Here is a 24,058-nt window from a genome sequence, read left to right as displayed (position 1 = left end):
GGTAAAAATACCATAAAATGTTGTCATTTAGTCTTTTATACTTTTTTTCTGTTTTTCCTAAAGTCAAGTCTATTTTGGACATTTTTATTGCATTTGGGGAGAAACATTAAGTCCTGTCAAAGTTTATCAATTCACTAATAACACCCATGTCATGTATAGTAGGATCTCTAAAACTCCGTTTTTGACCACGATGACCCTTTTGCATTGAAAATAGTTTCACTACATAAAACTTTGATAAAAACTCTTGTATTGCATACCTAATCTGGCCAATTCCTAAAAATGACACTTTTTGTAGGAAAGTGAAAAAAAAAAAGGTGACCAAATGGCTAGACTGCATTATATATATATATATATATATATATATATATATATATATATATATGTGTGTGTGTGTGTGTGTGTGTGTGTGTGTGTAATGGGAGGGAATCCCAGAGAGTGCTCAATTATTAAGAAAAATTAAAAAATAAGAGTAATATTATTTATTTATATATATATATATACTAGCATTGCCCGGGTGTTTGGAGGTGTGTGTTAAGCAACAAAAAAACAAAAAAAAAGTGGTAGTAAGCAGGCAGGCTCAAACCCATGCCGCGAAGGCGGAAAAAAGAAACTGAAAGAAAATCTGACGTCTTAGCTGATGTCTCCATGACGCGACCGGAAGTCAAAAGCGTTGAAATTAAAACCAACACAAAGTCAAGTATCTGCAGAATATCTTCTTGGTTCCTCCTCTTCTCTTTTCTCTCTCCCAACAATCGAGCACAGCATATAATAACAAAACTCTAAAGCACGTCTGACAACACTGACTTCTGCCAACAGTCTGCCCCTCCTCTTAACAACACAGGCTTTTTATATCGCAAAATCGTTCATCTCTATTTGCATATTCTTCTAACTCACGTGATCACTACTCTATAAATAAGAGTCTTGACCGTTTCTTTTCTTTCTTTTTATTTATTTTCGGTGACCGACCCGCACGTGGTCTATCCAGGTAAGTCACGCATTTCTCCACACTCCCCCCTGATCTCATGATCACAAACAGGACATGCGGGCAATCGTCGTTGGCGGGTACTCCTTCGAAGAATCGGGGGCAGCACTTCCTCATTGCTGTTTTCTTCATTACCACCATAATTACTACCAGTCTGTTCCATTATCCCGTCTCGTGGTTCCATAGGCGGTGTCTCACAATCAGGGCAGGGGGGCAGTATCCGTCTTTGTCGGGTACTTCTCCGAAGAATCGGAGGCGTCATCTCCTTGGTGTGCTCCATCATCCCTTCTCGCGGGGTTTCGCAATCACGGGGGGGTGGGCAGTATTCGTCTCTGTCGAGTATTTCGATGAGGCATTACTTCCTTGTGTCCATCGCTCTCCTCACTATTGTCATCAGTATGTCCCATCATTCCCTCGTCTGGTTCTGTTGGTGGTGTTTCTATGCTCACCTGAAGGGGCAGTAAGTGATCAGGATCATCTCTGAACGGTGTGTGATCCTCCTCATCGTCCTCAGAACCAGAAGAGGTATAACAAGGGCGGATATCTTTTACATGACGTGGTATGCCACCAATCAACATGGTCTGAGGACTTATGATTTCGTCTATTTTTCCCCGAAAAAACTTCGTAGTGCACCCAGCATTCGGTGGTTTTATTCAAACAAGGTCTCCCACATGATATAGTGTATTGACAACACTCACCACTGATGGTATGGCATCAACTCCTTTCACACGCTGTTCATATTAGTAAATCCCATTGGCTGGTGCAGTTGCTGGTGTTGCATTGTCCTTGGGTGTTATATTATACCAGTACACAGCTTCTGGAATAGAGCACTGCGTCCTGGCTGCAATTCTTTTGATGCTATACCATTACCCTCGGGATAATATGCACACCGATAATGCATTTTAATCCCCCATTCGTGCACGAATTTCTGAAATTCTTGACATCGAAATGTGGCGGCATTATCAGTCAGAATTTCAATCGGGGCACCACGTTCAAAAAAGACGGCTCTCAACTGTTGTATAATGCTGGCTGCATCCTGTCGTGTCAACAGGCGCCATATTGTTAAACGCGTCGGGCCACAATCCGTCATGGTCAAAAAATGTTTGTCCCCATAATGTGTTATGTCCATCCCTACTCGCTGCCAGTTGCCCTCCACCTCGAGCTTCCCTTTTTGCCATTGGGATGGTGCCGGATCAATTCTCTGACACTCTTCACACGAACGTATGGCTGCTTTCACTGATGCTTTTGTAGTTGCAGGGCATACTCTTCGGACAAAATATGCAGTCCTCTGAATTCCAGGATATCCAATCTGCTGGTGTATCATACGGATCTGGTCAGGTGTTAATTGATCCGTTACAGTCGCGCATGTTTGTTGTTGAAGATCGGATCCCTGCCTCATTGCATCGATCCACCTCTTTGGTACTCGAGTCAAGCTATCAGCCAAATTCTGCATCGACGAGACTAACGTAATGTCTACCTGCAAGCTGTATTCGTCAACTAGACGCTTAATTATTGCTAGTCTCCTTCATACTAGCATTTCACTTGCAGCTCTAGTCTTAACTCGAGCCTTTCCAGTCAAGGTGTCGGTTAACCAATGGTAAACACACAATGAGTCAGTGTGGAGATGCACAACATTAGTCTGCCATTGCAATGCGAGATTAAGACCTTTTAACGTGGCATCAAGTTCTGCCAAATTTATATGTTGGGCATCATTTTTCGGACGAAGCCAGCATGCATCTTCCACAACAACACCTAGTTGCTCCAACACGACACCTGTAGCCAACGAACTTGCGTCAACCCATGCATTTAGTTCGTTTCCAGACACTTGCCACTCACCCCGGGCAGGGTCATTCCTATGCACTCTAGACAACATTTCAGCCATCATTTGTTGGAGAGAATCATCATCCGCAACATCGTCCCATCCTTTTGTTACTGTAGTCACTCGTCTTTTCACCACTCCTGTTGCCAATCGGAGCCATCCACAGACAGGTAGATGTCCTACCAATTTACCACAGATAGAAAACACAGTACGTCTTGTTAATACATTGGGTAACTTTGGAAGTGGGCTCCCTCGCTTCCATCGCAACGTATTGCCCTCCTCCCAGACCTCGAGGCCTAGCACGGGCACTCCATCCTTTAGGCGCTTAGGGTCTTTACTTATTAACCCAAACGCTTTCAGTTTTATTCGAACTGCATCTGCAGACATTATGTCCTCATTAACATAGATGTCATCTATGTAGGCTGAAGCAGCTTTTGCTGTGGTCTCATCCTGCATCAAAACAGTTTTAATAATGGTTGTCATAATCAAGGGTGCTACGTTTAGGCCAAAACCCAAACGTGTCAAACAATATAGTTTTCCCTTGAGTAGTACTGTCTGAAACGGCCATAATGACTCATGGACACGTATCTGCAGGTAGGCCCTCTTTAGATCCAGAAGTGCTACATTGCTCCCTTTTTGACGCCACTCTCTCAGTTTAGCAGCGCACACATCTGCGTTTCCGGTAAATGCATCAACATGCCGATTCAACTCTCGGTAATCCATTACGGGACGAATTTTTTCTTTGGTAGGTTGTTCAACAGCCATGAGCAGAATTAATCCCTTGGGTGGTCCCAGACGTTCCTATGGGTATGGTATTAATCAACCGTTGTCAATCCACATCTGAAGTTCTTCATATGCGGCCCTATTCTTGGTAGAAACTGCATACTCTGGAATTGTGTTGCACAACCGATCTGGTTCCTGGCCCATGGCACATTTCCACTTTGCAGTCCACACCCTTTCGTTGTCATCAAATGTAGCACAGAAGTCCTTTTCTTCAATCGACATGGCTGCACAGACGTCTTTCCCTTCTCCAAGCCTGATACCTCTAGCTGCTGTGATTGTAACGCCTCCTAGTGCTTGTATTGCATCAATTCCAAGCAACATGTCGTAGCCAAGGGGTTTCTCCTGCATCACCAGAACGTCAACTTTAGCTGTGTCACCCTTCTCAGTACATATTGTGACTGTCCCTTCACCACAACATACCCGTGATAAGCCATTGATGGTCATAACGCCGACTGGGTTCCTCCGCCACACCGGACAGCAATGGGCACTAACTATAGACCGGGAACACCCCGTGTCTATAAGTGCTGAACACTGCACATCATCAAGTTTAACGCTAATGACAGGCAATCCTGTGTTTATTGGTTGGCAGGGGGCAAGGGTAGCGATAGTACCTTGCCCCCAACTTCGTTTCCCGAACAGTTGCGAGATATGTGCCCAAACTTATTGCAGCGATAGCATTGCACTGGTCTCTTTGTTTGTGGATATACACCTCTCCTATCACTCCGGCACTCTTTAGCAAAATGATTGGCCTCCCCACATTTATAGCACACTGGGGTGGCATGCTTATTACTATCTGGAAGAGAGTCCACATTGCCTCCATGTCGAAAACGAGCTGCTGCTGCAATTGGTTCCTGTTCCTTACAGATGTTTCGAGCTCGGGCCAATAACTCATCAGTTGAACAATTCATCGATTCTTGATGATGCCCGCAACAGTTTACTGATCTCCTCGGGTAGGCCTACCAAAAAAGCACAGCTTAATATTTTATCGTTAACCCCACCAAACGGTACAGATAATTTTCGCAGGTCGGCTAAGTACACGTCGACTGTTTCCTTGGGTTGAAGTGTCCGGCTCGTGAACTGTTGCCACGCAACAAATGGATCTGTACCAAACGCTGTATACAGGCTCTGCTTGATTTCATCCCAGTCTGGTTCATCCCCGAGTTGTTGGTAGACTGCATAGGCCCCTCCGGTTAGCCTCAAAGGGATAACTGTGGCTGGTTCTTTAATTTTGCACAGTTTACAGATTTTCTCTGCCTTTTCAATCCATTCGACGACAGCCGGTCCAGTGGTAGATCCGTCGAACTCGGGTGTTAAGCGAATGTGGAATCTGTCCATTGTTAGTCACCGCACACCAAGCGCCGAAATAGCTTAAAACCAACACAAAGTCAAGTATCTGCAGAATGTCTTCTTGGTTCCTCCTCTTCTCTTTTCTCTCTCCCAACAATCGAGCACAGCATATAATAACAAAACTCTAAAGCACGTCTGACAGCACTGACTTCTGCCAACAGTCTGCCCCTCCTCTTAACAACACAGGCTTTTTATATCGCAAAATCGTTCACCTCTATTTGCATATTCTTCTAACTCACGTGATCACTACTCTATAAATAAGAGTCTTGACCGTTTCTTTTCTTTCTTTTTATTTATTTTCAGTGACCGACCCGCACGTGGTCTATCCAGGTAAGTCACGTATTTCTCCACAGAAATTAACCACAGTCAATCCAACAGTGACAATGACTTGCTAAATTGTCGGCAAAAAAAAAAAAAAAAATAGACCCCTCCTTGTACAAAACGGCCGAGTTTAGGGTGAAGGAATTAATGTTTTTGGCCAATTTTTCGATATTTGTTGTCCGAGATGTCAAGCTTCAAAATGATACTGATCTTGTCAGGATCTGTCGCTTCTATCGAAAGTTTTTTGCGAGACATACAAACATACATATATACATTTAAACAGGCAGGTGAGATTTATATTATAGACTAGTGGGGGTGCCCGGCGTTGCCCTGGTGTTTGGAAAAAAAAAAGTGTTAGTAGGCAGGCTCAAACCTGTGACGCGAAGGCGAAAAAGGAAAGCTTACCGCTACGCTATGACGCGAAAGGAAGTGAAAAGCGTTCAAATTGACTCGATGAAATGGATAGTTAAGTGAATGAGTTGATGCAGGTGAAGAAATACTTGTTTCCCCACGATGTTTGGGAAAACCAGCTCCCCACAAAAAGGGGAAGCTCTGGCGGTATCCAAATGAATAGCAATTGTCTGATATGAAGTGTTTCCCCTCCCACATTGATCAAAGCTAATTGCCTTTCTGGACGTCTCTGACAGGAAAGCCAGGCGCTGCTGTTTGCTTCGATCAGTATAAAAATACGAAAAACACAAACAAGCATTGGAAAGAACGGCACATAAGGGAATTTTTTAAAAGTCGATCAAAATAAAGATAGACACGACGTCCGTTCGCAAATCGAAGATATTATCATCTAGAAAGTATAAGGAAAGTTCTCTATGATAGCAACGTTGTCGAGAAGCCCGTCGAAAAAAGTCTTTCATGGACATACAAAAACACGCACACCCATTTTGTCTTTTATATAATAGACTAGCATGGATGGCTGGTGTTACCCGGGTGTTTGGATGTGTATGTTGAGCAAGGGCCAAAGTAATATGTTGCAGTGCCTAGACTTTTATGCACCTAGATTAGCTCAATCACCAGAATCACATCCTAAGGCATTACGGGTAGCAACCCACGGCTAACTGGTTGCCCCATTGAGGGATTTTTACCCTCTGCAGGGGGGAAGTCGGCTTATTCTAGTGCCCTACCAACAGGGCAAAAAAAAAAAAGGGGGGGGCAGGGTTGGTAAGTAGGGAAGGAAAAGGAAAGGAGAGGGGAAGGGGGTTGTTGTTTTTGTTTTTGTAGAACATAATTAAGTTTTACAAAAGTGAATAGAAAACAAAAACAGAAAATCGATGTAGGTGCATTTCGTCTCAGGAAGTCAATAGACAGCCTGATATATGAAGTGTTTCCCCTCCCATATTGATCAAAGCTAATTGCCTTTCTGGACATCCCGGCCATGATTTCGCTTCAATTAGTTTCGCTTTATTTATACAAAAAAGACAAACAGGCAAAGGATGGAATTTTTTAAAAGTCGATCATAATAAATGTAAAGATAACGTCCGTTCGCAAATCGTAGATATTATAATCTAAGGAGTACAACGAAAGCTTCTAAATAAATGTAACCTTATGTAGAACCCCCACAAAAAAGCCTTTCGTGGAAATACAAAAACGCATGCGGGCAGTTTTCCATTTATATATATATATAGACTAGCGTGGGTGCCCGACGTTGCCCGGCTGATTGGAGGTGCGTGTGGAGGAAAAAAAAGTGTTAGTAGGCAGGTTCGAACTCGTGATACAAAGGCAGAAAACCTGACGTCTTAACGGCGACAAAGGAAGTGAAAGGCGTTTAAATTTAGCGATTAAAAAGTTAAATGAATGAGCCCACACATGTGCGTAAATTTAACGAGGTCAAACATAGGAGAAGGAAATGACGTACTTAACTTTGGCTTCAAGCCAGTTAAGCTTTATGCTCCACAAGATGTTGGGGAAAAGCAGCTCCTGATAAGTCAACAAAAATAAATGTAGACGTGACCTCCTTTTGTAAATCGGAGATATTACACTCTAAGGAGTAAATAAAAAGTTCTAAGAAAGAGTAAACCCCCCCCCCCGAGAACCCTCCCGAAAAAAAGCCTTTGCTGGGCATACATAAAAATTACACATACACACACATACACATAAACATTTTAACTTAACCTCTAAACCCAACCCTCAAGATCAATATGGGCACGGAGTATGTGCCTACATTAAAGACGACTTTCCATATGGCAGGGACATCTCCAGAGAAGATCCTAATTTACCCTATATGTGCTTCCAGGTTGCACTTACTCACACTACCGCATTCATATTTGCACTCTATTGCCCCCACAACAGTGAAGTTACTATCTTTAAAAGCATATCTGAGAAAATTGACCACCCTGTCTGCATACCCCTCGGCAAACATTCATGTCTGAGGAGACTTCAATGTTCACAATGTGGAATGGTTAACCCACTCAAACAAGACTCATGATGAGGGGAGGTTCTGTCACGATTTCTCCATTGCTTATGACTTCACTCAGATTGTTCATGAACCCACCCGTGTCCCGACACTGAAGGCCAGTATGCAAGTCTCCTAGACCTTTTTCTCACAACTTGCCGTGAGCTATGTTCATCTTCCATTCTGTCTCCACTGGGATCTTCCGATCACTCTGTTGTATCAGTTAAGATAAAAATGAAATGTAATAGGTCCTCAGAGTGTCATAGTCAGAGTCTTGGAGAAGTGGGAGTCGGAGTCAGGGTACTAGAGGAGGTCGGAATCAAGGTCAGGGATAGAGAAGAAGTCAAAGTTTGGGAGGGGATCAAAGTCAGGGTCCGGGATGAGGTTAGAATCAGGGTCCTAGGGTGAGAAGAGTCAGAGCCAGGGTTTGGGAGGAGTCAGAATTAGGGTCCAGCAGGAGTTGGAATTAGGGTCCGGGAGGGGTTAAAGTCAAAGAGTGTGAGAGGAACCACAGAGTCTGGAAAGAGGCATTGGAGTTTGGGAAATCATAGGAGTCAGGCTTTATATCTTCTGTAATCTTACCCTGTACTACTCATAAATTCTTAAACATTCATATATCAATTATGTCATTGTCTGTTAAAATTGTCTAAAATATCAATTAGACATGGGACAGGGCAACTGCCGTAAATCAACGTTTAATCGCATAAGGTAATTTTTATATGAAAATAAAGCCTAGAAATAGGATAGAAAATTGCAAATGAATTAGCAAAGAATTCTATTCTGAAGTTAACCAGTAAGATTCTATTGCAATTGTTGCAATATTTTTGATAACTAATGGGGTATGCTCCAACAAAGTTTGGAGATTCTATTCATAAACACTGCTACTAGGAACTGACGAATCAAATTAATTCACGTTCTACTATCAACCAATCAGAAACCAGAATTGCCCCATAAAAATTAGACCTTTTAGCATCCCAGCATATAATCTTTTCATGTCAACACAAGAAGGATCTTTTGTTCTTTGGCTGCAAAATTCTAAAGTCTGGAACCTGTACAGATTCATTGAAAATTCTTCATCTCCAAATAACTAGCCATCGGAAACTCTTCTGAAACTAAACATGACTTACAATTCAAGAACAATAAAACAGGAATGAATAAACCTTCGTTTTTCTTCATTTCTCAACACCCTCTCCTCCCACTATCCCCGGGTTCCCAAGCATAAGCTTTTGACAAGGATTAATGTTTCTGAGATAATATCCACACATGAGAAAGATATTCTTGTTTGGTGGACAAAATATATTTACAATTAATTCAATCCTATTTAAAAAAAAAATTCCTACAACAAAAAAATCTTATGTTGTTCAATGCTAAACCTATTCCATTCCATTTATCTTGACTGCATGGTTTCTGTTTGCATCACAAACGATCTCAACATAGTGTTTATTTTGTGAATACTACATATATACATACCCAAATCCACATCTGATATCTGTTTTAAGTGACCTTAAATATGTCTAATGACAATAGAAAAGGTTATACCTAATTATTTGTTTTTGTTTTTTGTATTTCATTATTTGTAATTATTTCATAAAAAGAAAAGTGAATTCTTTATGAGTAAAACAAAACAAAAAATGACAGCTGTTTAATTATTGCTTTATCATTAAACCAAGTGTGGAGACATGCTTATAATTTTGCCATATCTACAAAGCTATATCTGTGATACTATCGACATTCTCATCCCCGCCAGAAAAACTGTTGGGATTAAAAAAAAAAAAAGAGGAAAAGCTATAAGAAAAAAGAGGAAATAAGTTTATCAGTAGAACAAAGTTTACAGGAAGTAAGCTTAGTAGAAAGACAATGGAGAGAGAGAATTGTTCCCTAAGGAACACAAAATAAAGCTGAAATAGGATTGTTAATCAAAGTGTGGCAAGGATGGAGACATTATTTAGAGTTAGTGATGCTTGTCTACATTTGGACCTATAAAAAAATTTTTTTTCAAGAAAAATCTTTAAAAATCTTTATGATGTACATATCTATCACTGCACGAAGATGTCATATTCCAAAAATTATATAAATCGATCAAGTATTTTTTTTTTTTTAATTTAAGAAAATCAAATTTTATGACACATTTTATCGAAGGATAACTGTGCGCCATCTTAATTTCAAATCGTAGGCTGCTGGCGACACCTGTCGGGAATGTAGGATCAACAAGAGCAGATAATCAACTTTCCACCCTCGAGAAAAATCCTTTAAAATTACCATTTTTATAGGCTTTTGAAAATGAAAATAATGTTTAAATGTTAGTTTCAAAACATTTCTTCATATCTTGGAAACTACTCATTTGCCGGAATTTTAAATGTTATTTTCTTTTTCAGCACCCTCAAAAACCTATAAAAGTGGCCATTTTTAAAGGATTTTTCCCAAGGGTAGAAAGTCGATTGTCTTTTGTTGATCCTACATTCCCGACAGGTGTCGCCAGCAGCCTACGATTTGAAATTAAGATGGCATAGAGTCATCCTTTGATAAAATGTGTCATAGAATTTGATTTGAGTTGAGTTAGTTTACTGACAATTTTACTAGTGGTAATGAGTTTTGCAACAATTTACGGACAGTCTCAAGTTTGCAACAGTTTAAGACAGTTGAATGCAGGTTGTAGCTCAGAACCTCGACAGAAAATGTAGATGTGGATCTTAATGCTTAGAGAGTTGTTTCCCACGATACTGTCATACACACACCCAGAGCCCAACTAACATCTACAGAATGTGTTTTCTATTCTTTCTTTTGAATTATTTTTTTTTTTTTTATATTTGTGAACCCATGTGCCTCTTTCCTTGGCAGCCAGCAATGTGAGAGATGACAAATCAGCCAGAAGAGAAGATGAAAGATGATCACATAAACAGGGCCAACATTTATTGTTGAGTGAGAGTAAGGCACATGCTGGTACATATATATAAACCAATATCAAATTAGAATAAATATATAAATCCTCAGCCTTATGGATAGGAGTAAAACAAAGTAAATGTGGTAGTGTAGTGACAGTAATGAGTCTAAGTGTAAAATAGAAAATTATCCATTTAGCACACATTTTTGATGGCCTTGTGCCTAATTTGTTATGTAAGGTACAAAAACTGATGAATAAATAATTGGTTGGTTGTTTTACGACATATCAACCCTTTTCTGTTTGTTTAATGCCAAATCTGGTTATTTTGGTAAAAGTTTTTATGCTTCAAATTCTTTATAGCTTCAAATATTTATTCACAGTGCTTAGTTTGATTATTATGTAGAGAAAATTTGTTTTTATTTTTTGGCTTTGCAGAACATGATTGAGTTTTTCAAAGAGAAAAGTAAAACAAAACAATATCAATGCTCGGTGCATTTTAGGTCAGAAAGCTGGTATCTTCAGACAGCCTGATCAGGTACAACCAGCAAAATGTAGTATTAGAACAGAAAGAACATTTTATCTTTCTGCTCTCATCAGTGAATGAAAAATCCTTCTAGAAGGAGACAATTTTTACTTTTGTCTCAACCCAGAGTGGTCCTTTTGGGGGAGCTCGATTTTCCCACATTAAAAACCAACCATGTGTATAACTCTGTCCTTGTGGAGAGGCAAGTAAAAAGGGACTAATTAAGTAAACATATGCAGATGCCACATTTGCTCATAGTTCACACAGCTTCTTTCCTAGACCTGCCCACCTTCCCAGCCGATTACAATACAGTACCCTTAAAGTCAGATGTAAACAAGTTTTTGTTGAGCCATCCCCTTATATAATCCAAATTCTACCCAATCTACACCATTAATAATTAATAAACTACTACCTTACATTCATTAACTCTTATACTCGAATGGCCTTCGGGCCTTGATAAGTGGTGACTCCCTAGTACAAAAAACAAAACATTGATCAGAAACAACAATGTGTCAACAATTTAGAGTATCATTTGCAACAGTTTCAACACATTCTTATATCATTTGTATACATTTATGTAGACAACATGACAATCTATGGCAATACTTTAAATGCCAGCAATGACTAAAATCTTTCTGATTTTGAGAATGTGGTGCAATGGGGAAAAAGGTGGTTGATTAATTTTAATGCATCAAAAACCAAGCTTCTCTCCTTTCATCACAATCCCTCCAATCTTAACCACGCCCGAATTGAAATGAATGGTTCTTGTCTTGAGGAAGCCCGATGTCTTGGCAAGCTTCTGGGACTGACCTTCACTCCTGATCTGAAATAGAACACCTATATCAAATCTGTTGCCAATATCGCTGGAAAAATGGTTGGATCACTCTACCATTCCAGTAAGTATCTCACCGCCGATGCAATCCTCTAACTGTATAACAGCTAGGTATGCCCTAAAATGGAGTATTTTTGCCACATCTGGGCAGGAGCTGCTCAGCATGTCCTATCCTGCCTTGATAGAGGTTCAAAACCGGCTTCGAAACCTAGTAGGTGATGCCCTTTTCTTCGCCCTGCAACCTCTTTCCCACAGAAAAGACCTTGCGAACCTATCTCTGCTCTATCGTTATTTTCATGAACTACAATCTATGGTCCTCCCTTGCCAAACTTTCACAAAAAACACTTGACAAGCCACAACCACCATATATGATTTTCTCCACTCCCTATATGTGCCTAAATCTAAATGCAGATTCTATGAACAAAGCTTCTTTCCCAGAACTGCCAGCCTTGGAACCTTTTTCTGTTGATCTGCTTCTTAGTTAAATACAACATGATAGCCTTCAAATCCAATGTAAATAAATTCCTGTTAAGCCATCTGAATAAATAATCAAATTCTACCCAATTCACACTATTAGTGATTACTACACCACCACCTTACATTCATTAATGCTTATCCTCAAGTAGTATTTGGGCCTTGAGAAGTGGTGACCCTCAAGTAAAAAAAAAAAGTTACAAGAACTACTGGAACTTTAGTTCAAATTATTCCACACTCATCCTATTCTCCAGATCTCCTCGCTCCCCTGCGTAATACTGATTGTTTGCATACATGAAAAGAATGTTTCCGGGGGGGGGGGGAAGATTTAGCTCAAATTAAGAAATGATCTCAGAAACTGACATTGTTCTCCAAAAAAAATATTGAATTGTTAGATAAACGTTTTCACTGGAGCGGTAGAGTGATCCAAACTTTTTTGTGTGGGCATTTTATTGACAGTACACACATAAAACTATTTCTCTTCAAAGTAATCTCCTCCGGCTGCAATGCATGTATAGTACCAGTCCAACAACTTCTTGAAGGCCCCATGGAAGTCCTCTTGTGTGAGCGTGTCAATGACTTTTGTCACAGCCTCTTTCATCTCCTCAATTATCTTATAACGACAGCCTCTAAGGTTCACCTTGAGCTTAGGGAGTCATCAAAACTCACAGGAAGCAAGGTCTTGACTATACGGAGGGTGAGGAACCGTCTTGATACCAATGTCAAATAGTCTGTGACAAGAATGAAGTTGTGGATTGGTGCATTGTCCTGGTGGAAACGCTACTGACCTGATTTGAAGAGTGCTGGCCTCTTCGGACAGAATTTCTTCCTAAACTCCCTTAAAACCTCAACATAGTACTCATTGTTGACTGTCTGTCCAGTGGGAACACAGTGCATGCAAATTATGCCCATACTGTCAAAATAAGGGATCATCATAAGTTTCTGGATGGCTTTGCTCTGTCTTGAGTCTAGGAGAGCCAGCATGCTTCTGCTGGAAACTCTGTCTCTTGGTCCCTGGGTCATAGCAGTAAATCTAGCTGTCATCGCAGGTCAAGAACTGCGGGATCTGAATTGATGAACTTGACCATTTCTACATCTTCAGCATCTTCAGTTCCTCACGAATAATTGTGTATACAGTTCCCACACTGACATCAAACTGCAATTATTTTCTCTAAAGACACACAACGGTCTTTATCCTAAAAATTCTTTATTTCACCAATCAACTCTGGTGGTCTGACTTATTCCTTCCACACTCATCATCCCTCACACTCCCTGCCTTCCTTGAATCTCTTATGCCTCTCAAAAACTGATACTTGATTCATGTAAGATGGTCCAAAAGCAGTCTGAAGTATTTCACATGTTTCTGCAGCACTTTTTTTTCCATTTTAAAACAGAATTTTATTGCATATCGTTCTTCTAAAGTGTCCTCATGATCAGATTGTATTTTTGAAATTCACCAGCTATAAACATCAGGCTTTAGTAGGGTGTATTCCAATTCCTGCTATAGCTGTTCATTTGAACCGGAAATCATAAAAATTGGTTATTGATCTAGTAATAACATACTGAATTTTCAAGAGTCTGTGACAATTTTAAATGCCTGTACAAAAAACAGTCTGGAAACTTATTGAAGGCACCTTGTATATTGATGAATAAAGTTTTATGTTGCCTAAAAATCTGTTTTATTAATTAGGCCCAAAACTTCACTTGAGTAATATGCTAAGTTAGTTTGGAAGTCAAGTTCTAAAAGCAATTGAAACGTATGCAAGCATGTAAAACAGACATTAAACTGAATATGACAAATAAGATCTTGAAAGTAAAAAGGTGTGTATAAAAAAAATAATATGCCTACTCCGTAAATTTGAATTGTCTACATTCGCCAACTTGGCAAAACACCATTCTATAAGTTTTCTAAATTATTTTGAAAAAGAATTGATGCAACATTTATAGCAAGTCTTTGAAGAACCTCTTTAAAAGCCAAGTTATATAAAAAGCCAACAAGAAAAGAAATCCTTGCCTTTTAAAACCCAACATTAATTATTTCAGTTCTACCCCCACCCACTCCATTATCCCTTTTGTTTTCAATTATTTTCCTCCCAAGGGCCACATCGGCGCAAACCATTCTTGGTTTTAAGTGCTGAAGACATAAATAACATTAAAAGCACGGAATTAATCAATATTACAACTAATAATAGAACAAATTATTTCTTCTCCTACAATCATTCAGGCTGGCATTCTACTTCCAGAGATTTTGACATATGCTACGATTTGTCAACTTTCTGGTCAATCTCCAAGATTTATAATTAAAAAGAAAAGCACTCAGAAGAGCATATACCTCCATCACCAACAAAAATTAACAAGAACGGGTATTCTTATTATGTGTTCTTTCAATCTGCACATTTAGCGAAGAGTATGCTATTTAAAGTTGAAATTGCTATTTCGAACATATTCCAGGAAAGACCACTTTGCCAGTGGCTGTTTAGTGATAACTCCTGTGGGAACTCCTAGTGAGTAAATAATACTCACAACTAGAAAGGCATATAGAAGAACACAAATTCTCACTCAGGTTAAACAACAATAAAAAAAAATTTGGTGCTTGTCTAGAATTTCCCTTATATCAAAAAACAAAAAATAAGAAAAATATGTATGATGTATGTACCCGCGACCAATGAAAATATATTCCAAAAATCACGTAAATTGATCAAGTAGTTTCATTCTTATAAAGAAAATCATTTTTAAGTGATTAATGGGAATTTGTAGGCATTGCAACATAAATCTAGTATGAATTATTGTTGAATTATCTTCCTTATCTCACAAATAACATCCTCAAATGTGCTGAAGACTACGAATATCTAGGATCACATATCAGGAACTCTGAGAAAGACTAACATAAGAAAGGGCATGGCATGGACTGCTTGTAACAAAATCGATAAGATCTAGAAATCCAATCTTGCTCACAAATTCAAAATCCAAGTTTTCCGCGTACTTATTGAGTGTCATAGAACATATTTTCTCCTATGATTGGATTAAGAAATATATAAATATTTCTTATAATATATAAATATGTTTATTGATATATTAATTAAAACATAAAGACGTTTCTAGAATGTCGTTATTCATAAAAATAAATAATAATCGGCGTCTATAAATATAAAAAGGCGTAGAACGCCTTTTTGTTCTTTTTTTGAGTCTCTAGAAGGTTCCAGGAAGTTCCTTTTAAAACTCATATAAAAGAAACGCTATTAGTGGGTAACGTCAGTTCGTGACATATTTTGGGATGCAAACATAGGCAACCAACGTCCGAATTCCGGCTTCCTCATAAGGCCGTAAAAACAAAAATCTCACTGAAGAACTGCTGTCTGGATTCTGGTAAAGTTTTTATTTATTCTTTGAGTTTGTTGACCGAAGCAGATATACATATAAAGCAAACCATTTCAAAACACAATACATTAAGAATTACGATCTTTATGATCTAAGGGAGACAATTTATTAGCGAGTTGTCACCCTTCAAACATAATAATCTTTTCTTTTTTTTCCTTGTTAATTTATTTTTAAATAAATTTCTTTTTCGTTAAATCTTTTTCTTTTGTTTTAATTTTATTGCATGTGGGTGCTGATAAATCCCTAGACCATATGAGCTATGATCGGCACACATATGTAATATTGAGCCAATCTTACTCTATGGATCTGAAACTTGGACTCTTTCAGCAAAACAACATCGTCGTTTGGATGGATGTTACATACGTCTTTTGAGAAGAATACTCAATCTCTCATGGCAAAAGCACCCAACTCTAGAAATGATATATGGAAACTTACCGAAAGTATCAACCTCAGATTGTAAAAGACGTGTTCAGTTTGCTGGGCATTGTGCCACAGATGAACTTGTTTCATCATTTGTACTGTGGAGGTATTCATCATCTCACATTTGATAACGAAAGTTAACTTTTCCAGATAGGATGCAACGAGATACATTTATCTCCAAGGAAGATCTTTTGGGTGCTATGACAGATAGGGAACACTGGAAGGGTGTAGTAAATTCAATCTTGGCTGAGGCCACAAGATGATGATTCTACTCTATTTAAATTTTATTCCTCGGTGATTGATGTTTTAAAAATGGACTCACTTAAGATTCATTGATTTAAAAAAAAATGAGTTTATTTAATAAAAATTATATTATGACTTTTTCAACGGTTTTATCCTAATTCTTGATTCATACTTTAAAATCAATATTTTTACATGATTCCTAATTCAATTCCCATTTGAGGACACAAAATCTTCTTTACGATTATTCTTATTTTTAAGTCGAGTTTGACTTCATACTCTGATGGAATGAGAAGTGGTCCATGTTTTACTTCTTTTTTATTTTTATAAACAAAAATGCTTTGAAATATCATTGCAAAATAAATTATATCATTTGTGGGTGTTGAACAAGCTCTACTATAATGTAATGATTTAACGAAAATAAAAAAAAATATCTGTAAAAGTATTGTCTTCATGTGGATTGTTTTTTGAATTTTTTTTTTTTTCTGGTTTGTATAGACTTTGATCTGAACCAAGCAGACTTTCGCTGTAGTTTAACTGAAAGTTAGTTTATGGGTAAATTGTTACATAATGGAGGAGCCCCATGTAAATAGTGAATTTTGTTATAGGATTCGAAGTATATGTCATTTAATAAATGTAAAACTTTGTTCGTTATGTCTACCCATCTATAATATAAATCTCACCTGTCTGTTTAAATGTATTCATGTATGTATGTATGTATGTATGTCTGCCTAAAACTTTCGACAGAGGTGATGGATTTTCACGAGATCCATAACATTTTGAAGCTCAACCCTTTGGACAACAAATATCAAAAAATTGGCTGAAAACATTAATTCCTTCACCTTTCTACAATATTTCGCCAATATTTCCAAAAAGTCATCCCCTCTTTTCGATTGACTAGCCTTAATTTAAACCTTCGCCACTTCTGGTTTGGTCATGGACACAATGGCAAACACATCACGCTTTTTTTTTTTCATATCCTTTTCCTCTTTTGCAATATGGGTTCGAGCCTGCCTGCCTACTACCACATTTTTTTTTTTTTGCTCAACACACACCTCCAAGCACCCGGGCAATGCCGAGCTAGTTTAAATTAAATAATAAATTAGTTAAAGACACGTTCATCTCTCTCTTCTGTGTGAGTCAATAAAAAAATGTTAATAACTCAAAAATGTCTCTGTATTTCATTTTGCATTAAAATAAGTTTTATTTCTATAACACCACTGATGTCGTATCACAACCAGGAATAAAGAACCAGTCACTTCCAGGACTTGTATAGAACAACTAACCATTGGAAACTGTTCTGTCTACTGAGAACCAGTCACCTCCAGGACTTGTATAGAACAACCATCGGAAACTGTTCTGTCTACTGAGAACCAGTCACCTCCAGGACTTGTATAGCACAACTAACCATCGGAAACTGTTCTGTCTACTGAGAACCAGTCACCTCCAGGACTTGTATAGCACAACTAACCATCGGAAACTGTTCTGTCTACTGAGAACCAGTCACCTCCAGGACTTGTATAGCACAACTAACCATCGGAAACTGTTCTGTCTACTGAGAACCAGTCACCTCCAGGACTTGTATAGCACAACTAACCATCGGAAACTGTTCTGTCTACTGAGAACGAGTCACCTCCAGGACTTGTATAGAACAACTAACCATCGGAAACTGTTCTGTCTACTGAGAACGAGTCACCTCCAAGACTTGTATAGAACAACTAACCACTGGAAACGGTTTTCAGTAGACAGAACAGTTTCCGATAGTTAGTTGTTCTTTACAAGTCCTAAAGTTGACTGGTTCTCAGTAGACAGTTATTGAGTTGGAAGCCACAGAGCAAAAGATTCTTCCTGTGTTGACACGAAGAAAACATATGCGAGGTTGCTACAGAAAAGGTTTCATTTTTATGAAGCAACTCTGGTTTCTGATTGGTTGGTAGCAGAACGTGAATTAATTTGATTCGTCAGTTCCTAGCAGCAGTGTTTATAAATAGAATCTCCCGACTGTCAGGGACCATAACCTCATTATTAGTCAAAAATATTGCAACATGAAACCAATCATATGACTAATGGACTGAAAAGCAACAACAGCGACGGTTTTCATGCTTTGCAATTTTTTTTTTTTTTTGATTCGTCATGCTTTAAGAAAAAATTTTCTTTGAATTTTCATGCTTTGAAATATCATTGTCAAATAAATTATATCATTTGTTGAACAAGCTCTAGTATAATATGAGTTAATTAAAATTTCTGAAAAATTTATACAGTATTGTAGTCGTGTGGATTGTATTTTTTTTCTTTGGGGGAGGGGGATATAAAATTTGATCTGAACTAAGCTGACTTTTGTTCTAGTCCAACTGAAAGTTAGTTTATGGGTAGTCCATATTATTTGGATTCTTCGGAATACTGCTCTCATCTTGAGTGTTATTTTCACATTTCAATCGATGTAACTTCCAACCTTTTTCAGACATATCTTGTTGAACTCAGGAATTTTCTGGCAACCACAGGAATCTGCATAGAATTTAGAATGAAATCCTTTATTGAATCAATAGGAGTAGCATACTTTCATTCCATCAGCCATGATTGCAATTGTATTTTGTGTGTTGCCTGCACTAAGGATTGAACCATCAACCTCCAGAAGAATATAACTTACAACTGAATTTTACCAAGTACTTTATCCACTATATATTCAGTATTTATCGGTTGATCTCTGGGTGTGTGTGTGACATCATCGCGGGAAATAACTTTCCAAGTTATCCACATTTACATCTTCTGTTGAGACCATATTTGGCATCAGTCGATTGATCAATTTCCTGATCTCGGCCTCCTAAAGTTCTCACGATATGGTCCAAGCCACAACATGCTATTGACTCTTACAAAATGGCAACTGTTCTCAACTGTCGCAGAACTCAAAACTGTCTGTAAACTGTCCCTAATTGTTGTAAAACTCATTGCTACTCAAAACTTGGCAAGAGGAATGAGGCAAATTTCAAAACGTGAACATTAAATGAGGAATGGTGGGAGGGAGGGGCAAATTTCAAAATGTGAACATTAAATGAGGAATGGTGAGGGGGGGAGCAAATTTCAAAGCATGAACATTATAGTGGGGGTTACCCGGCATTGTCTGGGTGTGTGTAGGTGGTGTAGTAAGGACCCCCCCCTCCCCAAATGTGGTATTAGCTGGTGGGGGGGTAAAAACCGGTAGGCAGCCATGGTGGAGAGAGGTGTTGTTGAATAAGATTAAAGAAAAAAAAATGGTGGGAGGGAATGAACAAATTTCAAAACGTGAACATTAAATGAGAAATGGAGAGGGGGGGTCAAACTTCAAAATGTGAACATTAACCCTCCTTAAATCAAGAATAATAGGGGGACAATAAAATTAATTCAGTGTCTAAGTTTTATTTTTATACAATTTTCTCCATAGCAATAATTTTTAGGACCAAATTCATGCACTGTTTATCTTTAAAGGGTCAATAAATATGATGAATCTATAGCAAATATTACAGCTATAGTTCAACAAAAGCGAAAAAGATTAAAAAATAAAAAAAGCAAAGAAAAATAGCATTTATTTTTCTGAGCAGACCATTTTATTTTAGTCTGCCAAAAGGTTGTTTTTGTGGAGATCAGGTTCCTGTGCCACCCAACAAAGTCTGACCCACAAACAAGGAATTCAAATTCTTTCAGAGAAAATACTTTATGACCTTTACTCCTAATATTGTCAGTGAGAAATATATTATTGTTTAAGAGGTCAAATTCATTTTAGAGAAAGGAGAGAGATAAAGAGAGAAAGAAAAGAGAGAGAGAGAAATGAGAAAAGAGAGGAAGGAGAGAAAAGAAAGATAGAGAGAAAAGAGAGGGAGAAAGTACAAGAAAGGACAGAGAAAGAAAAAGAGAAACAGGGGAGAGAGAAAGAATAAAAGAGAGAGAAAGGAAGAATAAGGTGGGAGAGAAAGAATAAGGGAGAGAGAAAGAATGAGAGAGAGAAAAAATGAGAGAGAGAAAAAACGAGAGAGAGAAAAAACGAGAGAGAGAAAAAACGAGAGAGAGAGAATGAGAGAGAGGGAAAGTGTAAGAAAAATAGTAATGGAAAGAGAGAGATGCTTAAAGATTTGCCATACTGTTATATCCAGATTATCAATGCCATTTGGTGACACACTTATAAATTACAAATGACCATAAGGAAACTTGTAAAATGTTAAAGTGTACTTATAAATCACCAGACGATATAGTGTGATCATATGTTTATTGTTCGTTGGAAACTTACAAACATTTGTCTATGAAGATCACACTTTTATAGTTAAGTACAGTTGGCCGAAATCAATCATTGTTCTCCATCTCTCCAAATAATAGCCTAATCCAATAATAAACCAATCTTTTTTTCTGTTCTTATCCGTTCTAAGAACACAGAAATTAGTTAAACAGCAGTTACTTTGTTTCTTTGCTTTCTGTTTTATTAAACCAGTTGCTAGAGAGGGCAGGTCAGAGGAAAAGGTAGAGAGGGAGAGGTAAATAGAAAAATCTTTAAAGAAAGACATTACACATAAATTTTTTTTTTTTAACTCTTCTCTTGTATGCATTTATACACACACACACAAGAGAAAGAGAGAAATAAAACAGCAAAATATATAAGAATATTTGTACTTACTCCACCACAAGGAGGATGACCCATCTTGTGCTTGACTGGAAAGCTTGTTTCAGCCAGTCCACAACAGTTGAAGATGGACTGGACATCATAACGAGTCTTATTGCTGGCATATTTCCATCCTCTGGTAGCGAGAGCATCTTTCTGATCGCCATTCATTGCAAGGCATGCACAAGCTAGAGAGAATTGAATTAAGAAGAGCAAGAAGAGAATGATCATGTACTGGAGAGCAAAAGTCAAGGAAAAAAGAAATGAACACGAGGAATTATATATATATTTATTTATTTTTCCGTTCATCTCTTGGGGAAAGAATCCTTTTTCTCCCTCTACCCTCTAAACTCATAACGTGGCCTTGCGATTTGAACTTGTTTATTATGGCTCTAACAGTGGATTTGGGAAGGTTTAGCTTCTTTGAAATCTTATCATAGCCCTCCCCATTGGTATGGCATGCTACAACAAGCTTCCTGACGTCTTCGCTGTCTTCCTTAGTTTTAACCATGGCGATTGAAAATTATAATTTAGTCACTTATAATAGTTTAAATAAATTGCTATCTAAAAATTATCTGAAAAAAATTATTCACTGAATTAGCGTTAAACAAGCATAATATGGCTATAAAAAAGTTCAGAAAGCACGTAAACCGGAAATTGATTGATATTATACTGATACTAAAAGAAAAACAAAGCCGTGCCAATAATTTTGAACAAGGGTTTTTTGCAATTATGTTTGTTGTTCCTTTGTTATTTATTTTTTCTAAAATCCGATTGTTGCATCGGAAAGGCCAGTTAAAAATACATAATATATTTTGTTATTTTCTTTAATTTAATCCCTTTTTTAGAATTTATTAGACAAAATTTAACTTTTATTTTACCGTGCCAATAAATATGATCATCACTGTATATATATATATATATATATATATATATATATGTATGTTTTTTATTTTTTTATTACCGTTTTATCTGTTTGGTTACATATGTTTCAGATGATGGACCATGTTTACGATCTAACAGCCTCATCAGACCTTACAGAAGTGGTTGTTAGTATTAGGAAGAGATGTTTTAGAAGAAATACGAAGAAAAAAAAGAGGAGGGGGTGAGGTAGGAGATAATAAGGGGGGAGGAAGACGGGTATTGACAATATTTCAGTTTTGAGGGTTAAGATACATTAGATTGTATTGAATGTGTAGGGTAGAAGATTCAGGTAGGCGTGGGTGGAGATATATGGAATATAGAGAGGGAGGTGGAGAGAAAATGGAAAAGGAAATAAAAAGAAAAAGTGAGGAGGGTAAGAGAGGAGGGGGAAGTTTCAATTTTTAGATTTTAAATTTTAACTGCCTTTTGCTTGTTCAGTAAGGTATATAAAGTAGATGAGAGAGAGAGAGAGGGGGAGAGCGAGAGGGAAAGAGAGAGAGAGGGAAAGGGTTAGTGTAGATGACATGTCTTTTGACAGGTACAGGGTTCATTTAAAATTTTCGTAGTTGCTATATGTCGACTTGTCCATTTCAGTTTACAGTGGGTTGTTTTTTTTATAATACATACGTTAACGCACGTGCAAATACACATACATACATATACATATGTACATTTCTACACATCCACATAGACACATACGCGCACACACACACACATATATATAAACAATGTATATGCAGATATACATGGATCTATATGCAGACATACATACACACAACTCTTATACACATATATATACACTCACCAATACACATATATACAATTACATAAATATAGATATTAATAAAAATAGTATAAATATATACAGATATATATATATATATATATACACACATACATACATACACAGACATGTATATATTTTCATACTAAGTAAACAAGGTAAAGTTAGGATAAATAAGTAATAATAAGTAAGTAAATAAGTAAATACATGGGTGTAGTTAATAATGTGGGGTTAAATAGACGCATCGTTAAGTTCACATATATACGGGGTGAGCCTCTAATATGGTGCAATACATGTCTGTGTATGCATATATATATATATATATATATATATATTATATTAATATATATGTGTGTGTGTGTGTGTGTGTATATGTCTATATATGTCTGTATGTTTATAGTTTTATTAATATCTATATTTATGTAATTGTATATATGTGTATGTATGTATAGATGTGTATGTATGTGTGTGTACATCTACTTCTTACTTAGATCTATATCTCCACATATATGTATATATGTGCATGTGTGTTTATATATATTTGTGAGTGTATATATGTATATATATACATATGTATAAGAGTTGTGTGTATGTGTATGTATGTCTGCATATAAATCCATCTATATCTGCATATACATTGTTTATATATGTGTGCATGCGTATGTGTCTATATATGGATGTGTAGAAATGTACATATATATGTATGTATGCGTATTTGCGCGTGCATCAACATATGTATTATAAAAAAACAACTCAGTGTAAACTTAAATGGACAAGTCGACGTATAGCGACTACGAAAATTTTAAATGAACCCAGTACCTGTCAAAAGACATGACATCTACACTAACCCTTTCCCTCTCTCTTTCCCTCTCACTCTCCCTCTCTCATCTACTTAATATACCTTACTGAACAAACAAAAGGCAGTTAAAATTTAAAATCTAAAAATTGAAACTTCCCCCTCCTCCCCTTAACCCCCCCTCACTTTCTTTTTTTTTCCTTTTCTTTACCATCCTCTCTCCACCTCCCCCTCTCTATAGACATATATCTCCACCTATGCCTTCCTGAATCTGCTACGCCAACACACACAAAATCCAATCTAATATATCTTAACCCTCAAAACTGAAATACTGTCAATACCCGTCTCCCTCCCCCCTTATTATCTCCTACCTCACCCCCCTTTTTTTTTCGTATTTCTTCTAAAACACTTCTCCCTAATACTAATAACTACTTCTGTAAGTAGTGACAAGGCTGTTAGATCATAAGCATGGTCCAACATCTGAAACATATGTAACCAAACAGATAAAACGGCAAAAAAAATAAAA

At 37.5% G+C, this 24,058-nt stretch overlaps 1 protein-coding gene across 2 annotated transcripts in view; it reads right to left on the bottom strand.

Moving 5' to 3' along the window:
• The window catches only part of LOC145258219 (tetraspanin-13-like), a 220,374-nt gene that overhangs the window by 44,947 nt on the left and 151,369 nt on the right, over positions 1-24,058 (bottom strand). For both annotated transcript variants that reach the window (XM_080116165.1, XM_080116164.1), the window contains exon 3: positions 21,044-21,262. In XM_080116165.1, coding sequence (XP_079972291.1) covers positions 21,044-21,262 — 219 coding nt within the window. The remainder of the gene's footprint in view (positions 1-21,043; positions 21,263-24,058) is intronic.

The sequence above is a fragment of the Euprymna scolopes genome, chromosome 33 (genome assembly GCF_053919585.1).
Source record: "Euprymna scolopes isolate OS-2025 chromosome 33, ASM5391958v1, whole genome shotgun sequence".
Taxonomy (NCBI): Eukaryota; Metazoa; Mollusca; class Cephalopoda; order Sepiida; family Sepiolidae; genus Euprymna; species Euprymna scolopes.
This window is presented reverse-complemented; position numbering and strand designations above follow the sequence as displayed.